The 11,966-nt window shown below is 37.9% G+C and overlaps 2 protein-coding genes across 2 annotated transcripts; both read left to right on the top strand.

Annotated features, from left to right (window-relative positions):
* The first annotated feature begins 1,497 nt into the window (after nucleotides 1–1,497).
* Nucleotides 1,498–2,555, top strand: LOC116526155 (olfactory receptor 2T11). The gene has a single exon (XM_032242458.1). It carries the CDS (start codon nucleotides 1,551–1,553, stop codon nucleotides 2,502–2,504), a length of 954 nt encoding a protein of 317 aa, XP_032098349.1. The 5' UTR covers nucleotides 1,498–1,550; the 3' UTR covers nucleotides 2,505–2,555.
* An 8,126-nt stretch (nucleotides 2,556–10,681) lies between these two features.
* LOC116526154 (olfactory receptor 2T10) lies at nucleotides 10,682–11,722 on the top strand. The gene has a single exon (XM_032242457.1). The coding sequence runs from the start codon at nucleotides 10,708–10,710 to the stop codon at nucleotides 11,644–11,646; it is 939 nt and encodes a 312-aa protein (XP_032098348.1). The 5' UTR covers nucleotides 10,682–10,707; the 3' UTR covers nucleotides 11,647–11,722.
* The last annotated feature ends 244 nt before the right edge of the window (nucleotides 11,723–11,966 follow it).

The raw sequence follows: 11,966 nt of genomic DNA, 5'->3' as shown, positions 1-11,966 counted from the left end.
ATTACAAACTTATACTAAAACATATTTTTTGACTATCTGAAAGTCAAATATAGCTGAGGATCCTATATTTTTATTTGCTAAATCTGGCAACACTGGATAGTGGGGCCAAGGTGTCTAGCAACATGTGAGTGAGGGAAAACAAATTAGTTTTTTAAAACCCTGCAGCATGTATCTGGGCTTGACTGGACTTTCATTTTTACAGACACAAATGTTTGAGACTCAAGCCACTGAAGCCTGCCATTCGGGGGACGGGGGTGGCAGGAAGAGGGTGCTACTTTACTACATGTATGGTTCTTTTCCTTTTTGTTTTTTAACATTTAAATCTTTCTGCCACCTGATATAAGTTAAAGAAAAGATCCCTTCTTAAACTGTGGCCCGTTGCCATCACACTCTTATATATCTGGTCCATAGCTTTCTACGCCTGAGTTGAGCCCTGGTCTCAGTTCAGGTAAACGTTGGCAGATAGGTAGCTTGGCTAACCTTGCTCCCATATGTCTCCTGCTGACATAGCTTTAACCTGCCAACATTCTACTTTTAACTTCCCTGCCTGTCTCCCAAACCTACAGCAGCAATGGGGAGCCATGCAGGGAATCAGTTTAGTGTCATCAACTGCTTTTTAAAAATTTAATTCTGGAAGCTATTTGCAAATGACTTAGAAGGTTAAAAACTCCAAAACCTAAAATGCAATAAAATAAATAAATGGAAAAAAAAAAAAAAAAAAAAAGGTTAAAAACTACCTGAAGAAAGATCTACAAAAAGGTTTGCAAAACAATGCAAAGAACAGTGAGGAGGCCCAACTTTAGACATAAGCAGTGGAATAATAGGCATGGAAGACTTGGAAGAGCGGGGGGCTGAAAGGGGGCTGAGGGGTGAGAAATCAGTATGTGCACAGTCTACTCTATTTGAATTACGGTTACAGTAAAAGTCAGGACTCCACTGCCGTGCAACACATCCAGGTAATGACACCGCACACGTAGTCCTTAAACTTATGTGGTTAATTTTAAAAAGAAAGAAAAAGAAATAATAGAATAACAGAGACATAGGGAACATTTTACTCATGAAGCCGCAAAAGTTATCCTAACCCTTCGTTTCCTCAGTTATTTGCTTCACTTGCCTTTATCCATTTAGTCAATCAATGAATCCATCATCCCTTCTTTTCCAACTAGTATTTACTTTACCCTACTATGGGTTAGATAACTTTCTGGATACAAGAAAAGCAGCATGGACAGAACATACATGGTTAAAACCCCATTCTTGGTTATAGCATACAGCAATTTTACCATGCAGTTACCATAACCTACAACAGCATGAACACAGACACAATAAAGAGCTGTTCTCTGACAAAGAGAAATACAGCCGCAGTGTCTGCTTTGTGGTGTGCATGTCAGTCTACTTGTTCTTCCCCAGCCTCTACTCTGGAAAACTTCCTCCTGACCAACACCCTCCAAAGGGCCATCTCCACTGCAGACTCTCCCCGTCTTGAATGTGTTCTCCTGCTTCCCGCCTGGTGCTGTGTCTCCTTCTCCCCGGAACTGTCACAGGCAATATCAATGCAGAACACCACGTCATCCTCTGACTTCATCCTCCTGGGGCTTCTGGTAAACAGTGAGGCTGTGGGGGTTGTGTTCACAGTGATCTTGGTTGTTTTTGTAGTGGCTGTCACTGCAAATTTGGTCATGACATTCTTGATCCAGGTGGACTCTCGCCTCCACACCCCCATGTACTTTCTGCTCAGTCAACTGTCCATCATGGACACCCTTTTCATCTGTACCACTGTCCCCAAGCTCTTGGCAGACATGGCTTCTAAAGAGAAAACCATTTCCTTTGTGGCCTGTGGCATCCAGATCTTCCTCTACTTGACCATGATTGGTTCTGAGTTCTTCCTACTGGGCCTCATGGCTTATGACCGCTACGTGGCTGTCTGCAACCCTCTGAGATACCCAGTCCTGATGGACCACAATATGTGTGTGTTGCTGGCTGCTGGCGCCTGGTTTGGCGGCTCCCTGGATGGCTTTCTGCTCACTCCCATCACCATGAATGTCCCTTACTGTGGCTCCCGTAGTATCAACCACTTCTTCTGTGAGATCCCCGCAGTTCTCAAACTGGCCTGTGCTGACACGTTGTTGTACGAGACTCTGATGTACACCTGCTGTGTCCTCATGCTGCTCATCCCCATCTCTATCATCTCCACCTCCTACTCCCTCATCTTGTTCACCGTCCACCGCATGCGCTCAGCTGAAGGTCGCAGAAAGGCCTTTGCCACTTGTTCCTCGCACTTGACTGTGGTGAGCATTTTCTACGGAGCTGCCTTCTACACATACGTGCTGCCGCAGTCGTTCCACACCCCTGAGCAGGACAAAGTGGTGTCAGCCTTCTACACCATTGTCACACCTGTGCTCAATCCCCTCATCTACAGCCTCAGAAACAAGGATGTCATAGGGGCATTCAAAAAGGTATTTGCATGTTGCTCATCAGCTCAGAAAGTAGCAATAGGTGATGCTTAGAGATTCATTGCCAAGAGGATAGGGCTTCCTAAGAACTGCCTCCATTTGCCCTGTTTCACTAGAGATTATTTGGTCAGCTCTCAACGTATACTTACTATTGGCAATTAAGATGATTCACCCTGTCTGGATTCTTGCTCCTAAGGGGAGCAAGGGAAAGATATTTTACTGTTATGCAGAGACCTTTCAGTGAAGTATAAACTCATTTATTATTAAGTTAAATAATTTATCTGTGCTTGTTTATTTTCTCTAGGGAAGAAAAACTCCAAATATTAGAGTTCACAGCAACCTTTCACTCTGAACTAGATCTCCTTCACATTTGTTCATGTTTAAACAATACAAAATGAGAAAAAAAATCTACAAAAGCTATCAAATATTTAGTCAAAAATTCTGTGATTAGTTTTGTAGGAATAGAGTAAAAGAATGCCAATGCACAAGTGACAAAGAAGATAAAGCACACACTTTAGTCATGTTTTTTATTATAGTATTAACCCCATGTAACTGTAAGACTGTTGGGAGAAGCAGTAAAGGAGAAAGGACCTACACAGTGCCTACATAAATTCGTTGTGAGTAACATACAAACTGGGAACAACAAACCGCAGCAAACTGCAGCAGGCCTCTGGGGAGGTAAACTTCCCCATGCCTGATGTTCTGGGGCAGGGTGACCTCAGCTCTGTCACCATAAACATTGTGCTCAAGGACATAAAACCCCTTCATACCACTATGATGTGGCCAGGCTTGCAGACTCCTTCTAAGGCCTGCATTCCATCAGCAGTGCATAGATAATAAGCTAAAGATAAACACATGTTCTTGTTTTGTGAAACTCCCAAACTGCCACTGTTATCAATCTTTAGAATGACTCACCAGTTCCGGCTCACTGATTCAGTTCTGGCTCAGTGATTCACCCCACCATCATATCACCCTCTCCCAACCATTACTCCACCCCTACCCTGTAGATCAAAGTGATTGTAACCAATAAATACAGTGGGAGATCGGGGCCTTCACTGCCTCCAGTAAAAACTGATGGTCACATGGTCCCTTTCACTCTTAATCTGTCTTTTTCTCATTCCTTTGTCACCATCAAACTCAGGGTACCCACGGGTGGGATGTGGGGCTGGTTCCCTACAGAGCTAATATTATCTTTGAATCTCTTACACTCTTGAGTACAGTTGTCAAATACTAGGCCATAATAAATGGTGAGTGAATTGAACAGAACTGAGTATAAATGGGTGGAGTTTCAAGCATTACAAAACTACTCACAGGGAATACATTCTAAATACTTAGCATCAAAGAACATTCTTGTGTCACTCTCAGGACACTAAGTTTGTAAATGGGACACTAGATTCATTAACATCTATGGCCAGAAACTTCTATTTTCCAAGTTCTGTGAGATTCAACAACAACACTTAGGGCACTTTGAATTTGGTTGAGTGGGGTGGGAAGTCCTTGAAGAGTTTTCCATGTGGGTGTTACATGATAACATGCATTCCTATACACCAATAACAAGCATTCCTATACACCAATAAGAGACAGAGAGCCAAATCATATGTGAACTCCCATTCACAATTGCCACAAAGAGAATAAAATACTTGAGTATAACAGAGAATGTAAAGGACCTCTTCAAGGAGAACTATGAACCACTGCTAAAGGAAATAAGAGAGAACACAAACAGATGGAAAAACATTCCATGCTCATGGTTAGGAAGAATCAATATCATGAAAATGGACATACTGCCCAAAGTAATTTATAGAGTCAATGCTATCCCCATCAAGCTACCATTGACCTTCACAGAACTGGAAAAAAACCACCTTAAACTTCATATGGAACCAAAAAAGAGCCTGCATAGCCAAGACAATCCTAAGCAAAAAGAACAAAGCTGGAAGTATCACACTATATGACTTCAAACTAAACTACAAGGACACAGTAATCAAAACTGCATGGTACTGGTACCAAAACAGAGATATCAACCAGTGGAACAGAACAGAGCCCTCGGAGGCAATGCCACACATCTGCAACCACCTGATGTTTGAAAACTTGACAAAAACAAGCAATGGGGAAAGGATTTGCTGTTTAATAAATGGTTGGGAAAATTGGCTAGCCATGTACAGAAAGCTGAAACTGGACCCCTTCCTTACACCTTATACAAAAATTAATTCCAGATGGATTAAAGATTTAAATATGAGGCCTAACACCATAAAAAACTCTACAAGAAAGCTTAGGCAATACCATTCAGGACATAGGCAAAGGTGAGGACTTCATAACTAAAATACCAAAAGCAATGGTAACAAAAGCCAAAATAGACAAATGGGATCTAATTAAACTCCAGAGTTTCTGCACAGCAAAAGAAACAATCATTAGGGTGAACTGGCAACCAACAGAATGGGAAAAAATTTTTTCAAGCTACCCATCTGACAAAGGACTAATATCCAGAATTACAGAGAACTAAAACAAATTTACAAGAATAAAACAAACCCATTCAAAAGTGGCCGAAGGATGTGAACAAACACTTTTCAAAAGAAGACATTCATGTGGCCAACAAACATACGAAAACATGCTCATCAGTGGTCATTAGAGAAACGCAAATTAAAACCACATTGAGATACCATCTTACACCGGTTAGAAAGGTGATCATTAAAAAACCTGGAAACAACAAATGCTGGAGAAGATGTGGAGAAATAGGAACACTTTTACACTGTTGGTAGGAGTGTAAATTAGTTCAAGCATTGTGGAAGACAGTGTGGTGATTCCTCAAGGATCTAGGAATAGAAATACCATTTGACCCAGCAACTCCATTGCTGGGTATATACTCAAAGGATTATAACATTCTATTATAAAGACACATGCACACATATGCTCATTGTGGCACTGTTTACAATAGCAAAGACTTGGAACCACCCCAAATGCCCATCAGTGATAGACTGGACAAAGAAAACGTGGCACATATACACCATGGAATACATGCATCTATTAAAAAAAGGATGAGTTCATGTCCTTTGCAGGGACACGGGTGAATCTGGAAACCATCCTTTTCAGCAAACTGACACAAGAACAGAAAGCCAGACACTGCATGTTCTCACTCATAGGCGGGTGTTGAACAATGAGAACGCATGGACACAGGGAGGGGAACATCACACACTGGTGTCTGTTGGGAGTAGGAAGCTAGGGGAGGGGTAGCTGGCAGGGGGAGATTGGGGAGGGATAACATTGGGAGAAATGCCTAATGTAGGTGAAACTATAAAAAATATAGTTTTTTATATTTTTATATAGAAACTAAACATAGAAACTATATTTTATATAGTTTCTATATTTTATGCCAAACATAGTTGTGCATAAGAAACTACATAATGGTTTCTTATGCACAGCTATGTTTGGCATAAATAAGAAAAATTAGAAATAATACAAATATCTAGTTGTTTTACATTTATGTATACTGAAATACAAACATACTTTTGTTTAAGATGTGGTCATAATATTTTCAAAGACAAATGAAATGGATACAAAATTGTATGAAGAAAATCATAGTAATTATATTAACTATACGAAAATGGCTAAAAAAAGGAAAATCCAAACTGTTTATTTAGTTATCTTTGGCATTCTGGAGTATGTATTGTTACTTCTCCTTTTTATAATAATATTAAGTTTTTAAACTTTCTACAGTGATCAGTCATTACTAAGAAAACCAGTAATCATATATAGAAGAATATACTCTATTAAATGTGTTATCAATGGTCTAATTTGGGTTTGTTTCACTCTTTTCCCTCATGGCAGGATGATGCAATGATTTGACCGGTGAGAGAAGTGGTCTTCAAGGAAACATTCTGGTGAAGTCTGTATGCTATTAATAGATACTTATTGTCCTTTGGAGGGTTATAGGAGTTAGGCAGTTAAAAAAGTCTACAGAATCAGGTCCTATAATTCAACAAAGGCTAAAGAGAGACTCCTCCAACACTGCTCTCAGGGAGGCCACCACAGCCCTGTGAGGGGTCCCTGTGGAGAGCATCATTCTTCAAGTTTGTGGTCACAAGACCACACGTTAGACTCAGTAGCATCAGCTGCTCTTCAGGGAGAGCCCTCAAGTTCATATCAACTTCATCAGTGCTGCATCATCTGCAATTCTTTCGCAGAAAAGCAGGCTGGTGTTTCACTGATCATAGAGCAGATTGATCGAAATAAAAATGACAAGGCTTTCGTTCATCGAGACAACTATACTGGAAGCATCTTATTGGAAATAAAATTCCTCAGGGTATGATATTTCTTCCTTTGGTTCACTAAGAAAGAAATATTTATCAAATATTAAATTAAAAATTTATTAAATATATTTTATTGATATTTAATAATAATCCATAAATATATGCATTATTATAGAATTGTATATCAATTGATATAATTATTAATTACCAATATAACATAGTTAATACATAATATTTAATACAGCAAATATAACATTAGTAAAATATACTAATATATAATTATGTATTATATATTAATCATTATAGATCACATAAAATAACTAGCATTTATTATAAATGTATTTAACCTAATATTACACACAAATCTATAATTTAGAAAGTACTTGCTATGCATATTATCATATCTGAACCTCTTGGCAATCCTATTAATTAGACTGTAGAAATAAATAGTATATGTCCCTACAGGTATATACGGAAAAAAAAAAACTCAAAAATTTTAGGTGACTTGCAACATTCCTCAGAAAATAAGAGAGCTAAATCCAAAAATAATTGATTTCAGATCTTGAGGCTTTTCTTCCTGGTGGTATTTTTTTCCAGGCAAATCTGATGTAATTTTTTTCTCTAAAAATCGAAGCAATGTTGAATATTACAGTTTTCTTTACCTCTCTTCCTTCTAACCTCCTTTCCTTCTTCCTTTTTTCCCTTTGTTTTTAAAAACTGATCTCCCAGATCATAAATGAGGAACATGTGGATGAGTGAGAGATGGTTGATAGAGGTTTAAGCCTCATGGTGAGCAACATAATTCTACTTCCTTGGTGAAGCATGGCACATCACTTTGGAGTATCAATGCCCACTCAAGAAGGAGAAGGAGGGGTCCTCTCCTTCCTATAGTGCAGATGTTACTACTCTGAAGCCTGTGACAACTAGTTTGCTTGCTTCATCATGAAGGTTTAGTTTTAGAAATAGCAATTCAGCTTGAAAATATTGTATTACTTTTGAATGAACCTAATTGCTGTTCTTCTGTCTTGCATGGCTGTCTGTGCTTGTGTCACTGGTTTCCTAGAAGTATACAAATTAACTGATTTGGTTAAGGAGATTTATTGTTCTGCAGCTTTATAAACTGGGTCTCCTTGTTTCAGTGTCTATGGAAGAACAGTAGATTGAACTACATGGCCAAGAAATGCTATATCCACTCTCACTTTTGTTCTCCTGGATAAACCCGAGATATGCTCACCCTGACTAGCTGATGTCCATCTCACTAGTGATATGCATAATTGTACTCATTGTAAACCACCTGTTCAATTTGGAACAGGGCCTCTTTACCCAGAGTTAGTCAGCTCTAACAGGCACTAGTCTTATCCTGGACACTGTCCCTAAATGGACTCCATTTTGGGGAGTTGACATTAAATATACTTTACTTATTTCACTGGGAAGCCAGGCAATAAGTGAAAATGCTTAGCTCCTATAAACTGTGGAAATTCCATTGAGTCTACTTTTCCTTACCCCTTTTATGTCTATTTCTTGATTTTTCTTTGAGACATTATGTGATACAGATGGATGAGTACCATTCGATTTGGCACGTGTGTTTTATTTGTCTCAGGTTTTTACTTCAGCCCAGGTATACCATGACTCTCACATTTTGCACTTGTTTTGTCTTATTTTATGGGATAGACCTTGACTGACATTGGCTGGAAACGGGCTGATACTGAATTTCCAAAATGGTTTAACTGGATTCTTTACTTTCTAAGTTCTTGGATATCTGAGAGGAAGGGCCTCTATCCTGCTTTACTCCTGGATATATATATGCTTCATTCTTGGACGATAATTTTTTTTTCAAATCTTTCTAAATAATTTTGCTTCGTTGTCTTTTACAATCTACTGAATGATTTTACCAATTTTTTGAAGTTTATTGGGAATTCTTTATTTTGCCTTTATACTTAGAAAATTACTTTTTGCTCTGGGAAAAAAATAGTTTCTTAATTAGTCTAGTAATTAATTAATTAATTACAATTGACTTAATCTACCATTTGTTATGGCCAATGATATGATGTTTATTTACTGAAAATACCTTCAGTCCCCTTTGGTTTTAAACCTTTTAACATAATAAAACAATTTGTTAAAAGCTGATATTACTTTATTCTTATGCTTTCTGTGTCCCCTTGTGTTAAGTATCTCTAAAACAAAAGAAAAAGAATCCAAGGAGATTAGTCTTGACCAGGGAAAAATGCTTGAAATAAAAAAGAAAATAATAATGACCAATTACAATAATTCTTATTTACAAATTTTAAGTTAATGATAACAAAGAATAATACAAAGTGTAAGTTGCAATGTAAAAAAGGATACATAAGAGAAATTGCAATATAAAAAGGATGAATATAATGTGTGTTTTATTTAAACATTTGACAACTGTTATTAAGATATTGAACGTTAATGATACCTAAAACTTTATTTTATAAAGAATAGATATGCATTTTCCTTATCTAAGAAGAAAATAATAATAATGGGGATCCATATGTAAATCACAGAATTCTGAACAAGGGAGAGAAAATGCTATGAACAGGAAAGTGCTGACCAGCACCACTGATCTCCAAAATTAACCAGCTAGAAGAAGAATTCCACAGTCTATTACAAAGTGATTAATTGACTAGATACTCTGAGAAGAAATTGGAACTTGGATGATCTGAAGATAATGAGTTATCTTAACTGACTGTTCACAGAATTCTTTGTTCTACTTTTTCCTCCCCTCTCACTAGTGCACTTGAGTAGTCTTAAAAAGGGGGGTGGAAGGGGAAGGGGAGGAGGAGAAGGAGGAGGAGGAGGAGGAAAGAAAAGAAAATTCCAATGTCAGAGACCCCATGCTTTAACCATTAGGAAAAGAAACCATAGGAGGACTAACCCACATACAATAAATATGTTGGATGTCACAATAAGAAAAGTACAAATTGAGGCAAACTTCCTTTCACCAAGATTTTATGGGCAAAATGGAGAGGTTGTAAGAAAACATGTGAGCTTGTGAAATCGAATTACATTTTACTTTCATTTTATAAAGACAGTTCAGACCAAGAAATTCCAAGTGAGGTTCAGCCCAATCACCTCAGAATAAACTACTGATTGGATGAAAATGCTGATTCCTGAAGCATCATTGATCTCAGATAGCCATAATTTTTTTGATATCTTGAAAGATTGGCAGAACCCCAACAAATTAAAACATCATTATGGAAATCATGAAAATATGAATAAATAACTCACAAAATTAATACCTTTGTAATAGGTTAAGTGTAAGTATAAAAATATATTTTAAAATCACATGTAGGTAAAAGCATTTAAATCATTTTAGAAAAAATTAACAAATTGTACTAGTGTCTTTACTAATACATCTAAAGATATTTCACTAAATTGGTAACTGTTGTATAAAGGTTTTGAGATTTTATGTTTAAAATGTGTACAATTGCTGGTTGCTTAAGATATTACTTTTAAATATTAAAATACTGTATGTGCACAGATTTGTAACAAGATATTTAATATTAAGAAACACAAGTATTACTAATCCTTTTTGGTAGAAATGACTCTTAAAGGTCAAATATGTAGAAATACTTATAATATTCATTATTAGCTCTTTAAAATCCCATGGGAATGGGATTTGAGCAATATAGGTACATGCAACTATAAGATACTAACACTCGAAAATATAACAAATGTTAACATATACAAGTAAAAATAACAAAAAATATTAGTGACTATATAATCTCCTATAAGAAATATTTTAATTTCAGTTGTACAGTCATCTTGAGAATATAAATATTGTCATTCTAGATGGTGAATCAGATTCACAATCTAATGTGCTATCTCTTTTTAGTGCAAATTCAGAATTGATGTTAGAAATAAACTAATTGTTTCACTGATTTTTAAAAATTAAATTAAAGCAAACATACTTATGTGTGGTACAACATGATTATAAATAACATAAAATTTACTTTTGTCCTCCAGGTAAAGCCACCTCAACCCATCATTCCAACATGTGGCTGGCCAACCGGACCCTAGGTGATGACTTTTTCCTGTTGGGAATCTTTAGCCAGATCTCACACCCTGGCCTCCTCTGCTTGCTTATCTTCAGTATATTTTTGATGGCGGTGTCTTGGAATATCATATTGGTACTTCTGATCCACATTGACTCCTCTTTGCATACTCCCATGTACTTCTTTATAAACCAGCTCTCACTCATAGACTTGACATATATTTCTGTCACTGTCCCCAAAATGCTGGTGAACCAGCTGGCCAAAGAGAAGACCATCTCAGTCCTTGGGTGTGCGACCCAGATGTACTTCTACCTGCAGCTGGGAGGAGCAGAGTACTGCCTTCTAGCCGCCATGGCCTATGACCGCTATGTGGCTATCTGCCAACCTCTCCGTTACTCTGTGCTCATGAACCATAGGATATGTCTCTTCCTAGCCTCAGGTTGCTGGTTCGTGGGCTCAGTGGATGGCTTCATGCTCACTCCCATCACCATGACCTTCCCCTTCTGCAGATCCCATGAGATTCAGCACTACTTCTGTGAGGTCCCTGCTGTTTTGAAGCTCTCTTGCTCTGACACCTCACTTTATAAGATTTTCATGTACTTGTGCTGTGTCATCATGCTCCTGATCCCTGTGACAGTCATTTCAGTGTCTTACTACTTTATCATCCTCACCATCCATAAGATGAACTCAGCTGAGGGTAGGAAAAAGGCCTTCACCACCTGCTCCTCCCACATTACAGTGGTCACCCTCTTCTATGGAGCTGCTATTTACAGCTACATGCTCCCCAGCTCCTACCACACCCCTGAGAAAGATATGATGGTGTCCTTTTTCTACACTATCCTTACACCTGTCTTGAATCCTATCATTTACAGTTTCAGGAATAAGGATGTCACAGGGGCTTTGAAAAAAGTGCTGAGATTGCAGAAAGCTTCATATTAAAGTGTGACAGAACTTAAGTTGGTCCTCTCTTCCTTAGTGTCTCTCTCCTCATGTTAAGTGTCCTTCCAACAAACAATCGGCATACTATGGTGATGTCTGACTCCCTTAGTTGCTATTCAGTAGGTTTCAGCCCAATGTTCTTCTCTCCTATTGAGATGATCTTCCCTCATAGCATTGATCTCTAGTCCAGTCCCTTGAGCCAAAAGTCCTAAAAAAGGATTACAGTTGAGAACTCTCAAAATAAATCTGTGTTTATGATGCTTGAGCACCTTAGACCACATAGAAAATTTGTTTTGATATCAGCATGGGCTCAGTGATGA

The sequence above is a fragment of the Sapajus apella genome, unplaced genomic scaffold (genome assembly GCF_009761245.1).
Source record: "Sapajus apella isolate SASKATOON/1434 unplaced genomic scaffold, GSC_monkey_1.0 scaffold49, whole genome shotgun sequence".
Classification (NCBI taxonomy): Eukaryota; Metazoa; Chordata; class Mammalia; order Primates; family Cebidae; genus Sapajus; species Sapajus apella.
This window is presented reverse-complemented; position numbering and strand designations above follow the sequence as displayed.

Excerpts from the sequence above, each read along its gene's own strand:
- LOC116526155 (XM_032242458.1), top strand. The coding sequence starts at position 1,551 with ATGCAGAACACCACGTCATCCTCTGACTTCATCCTCCTGGGGCTTCTG.
- LOC116526154 (XM_032242457.1), top strand. The coding sequence starts at position 10,708 with ATGTGGCTGGCCAACCGGACCCTAGGTGATGACTTTTTCCTGTTGGGA.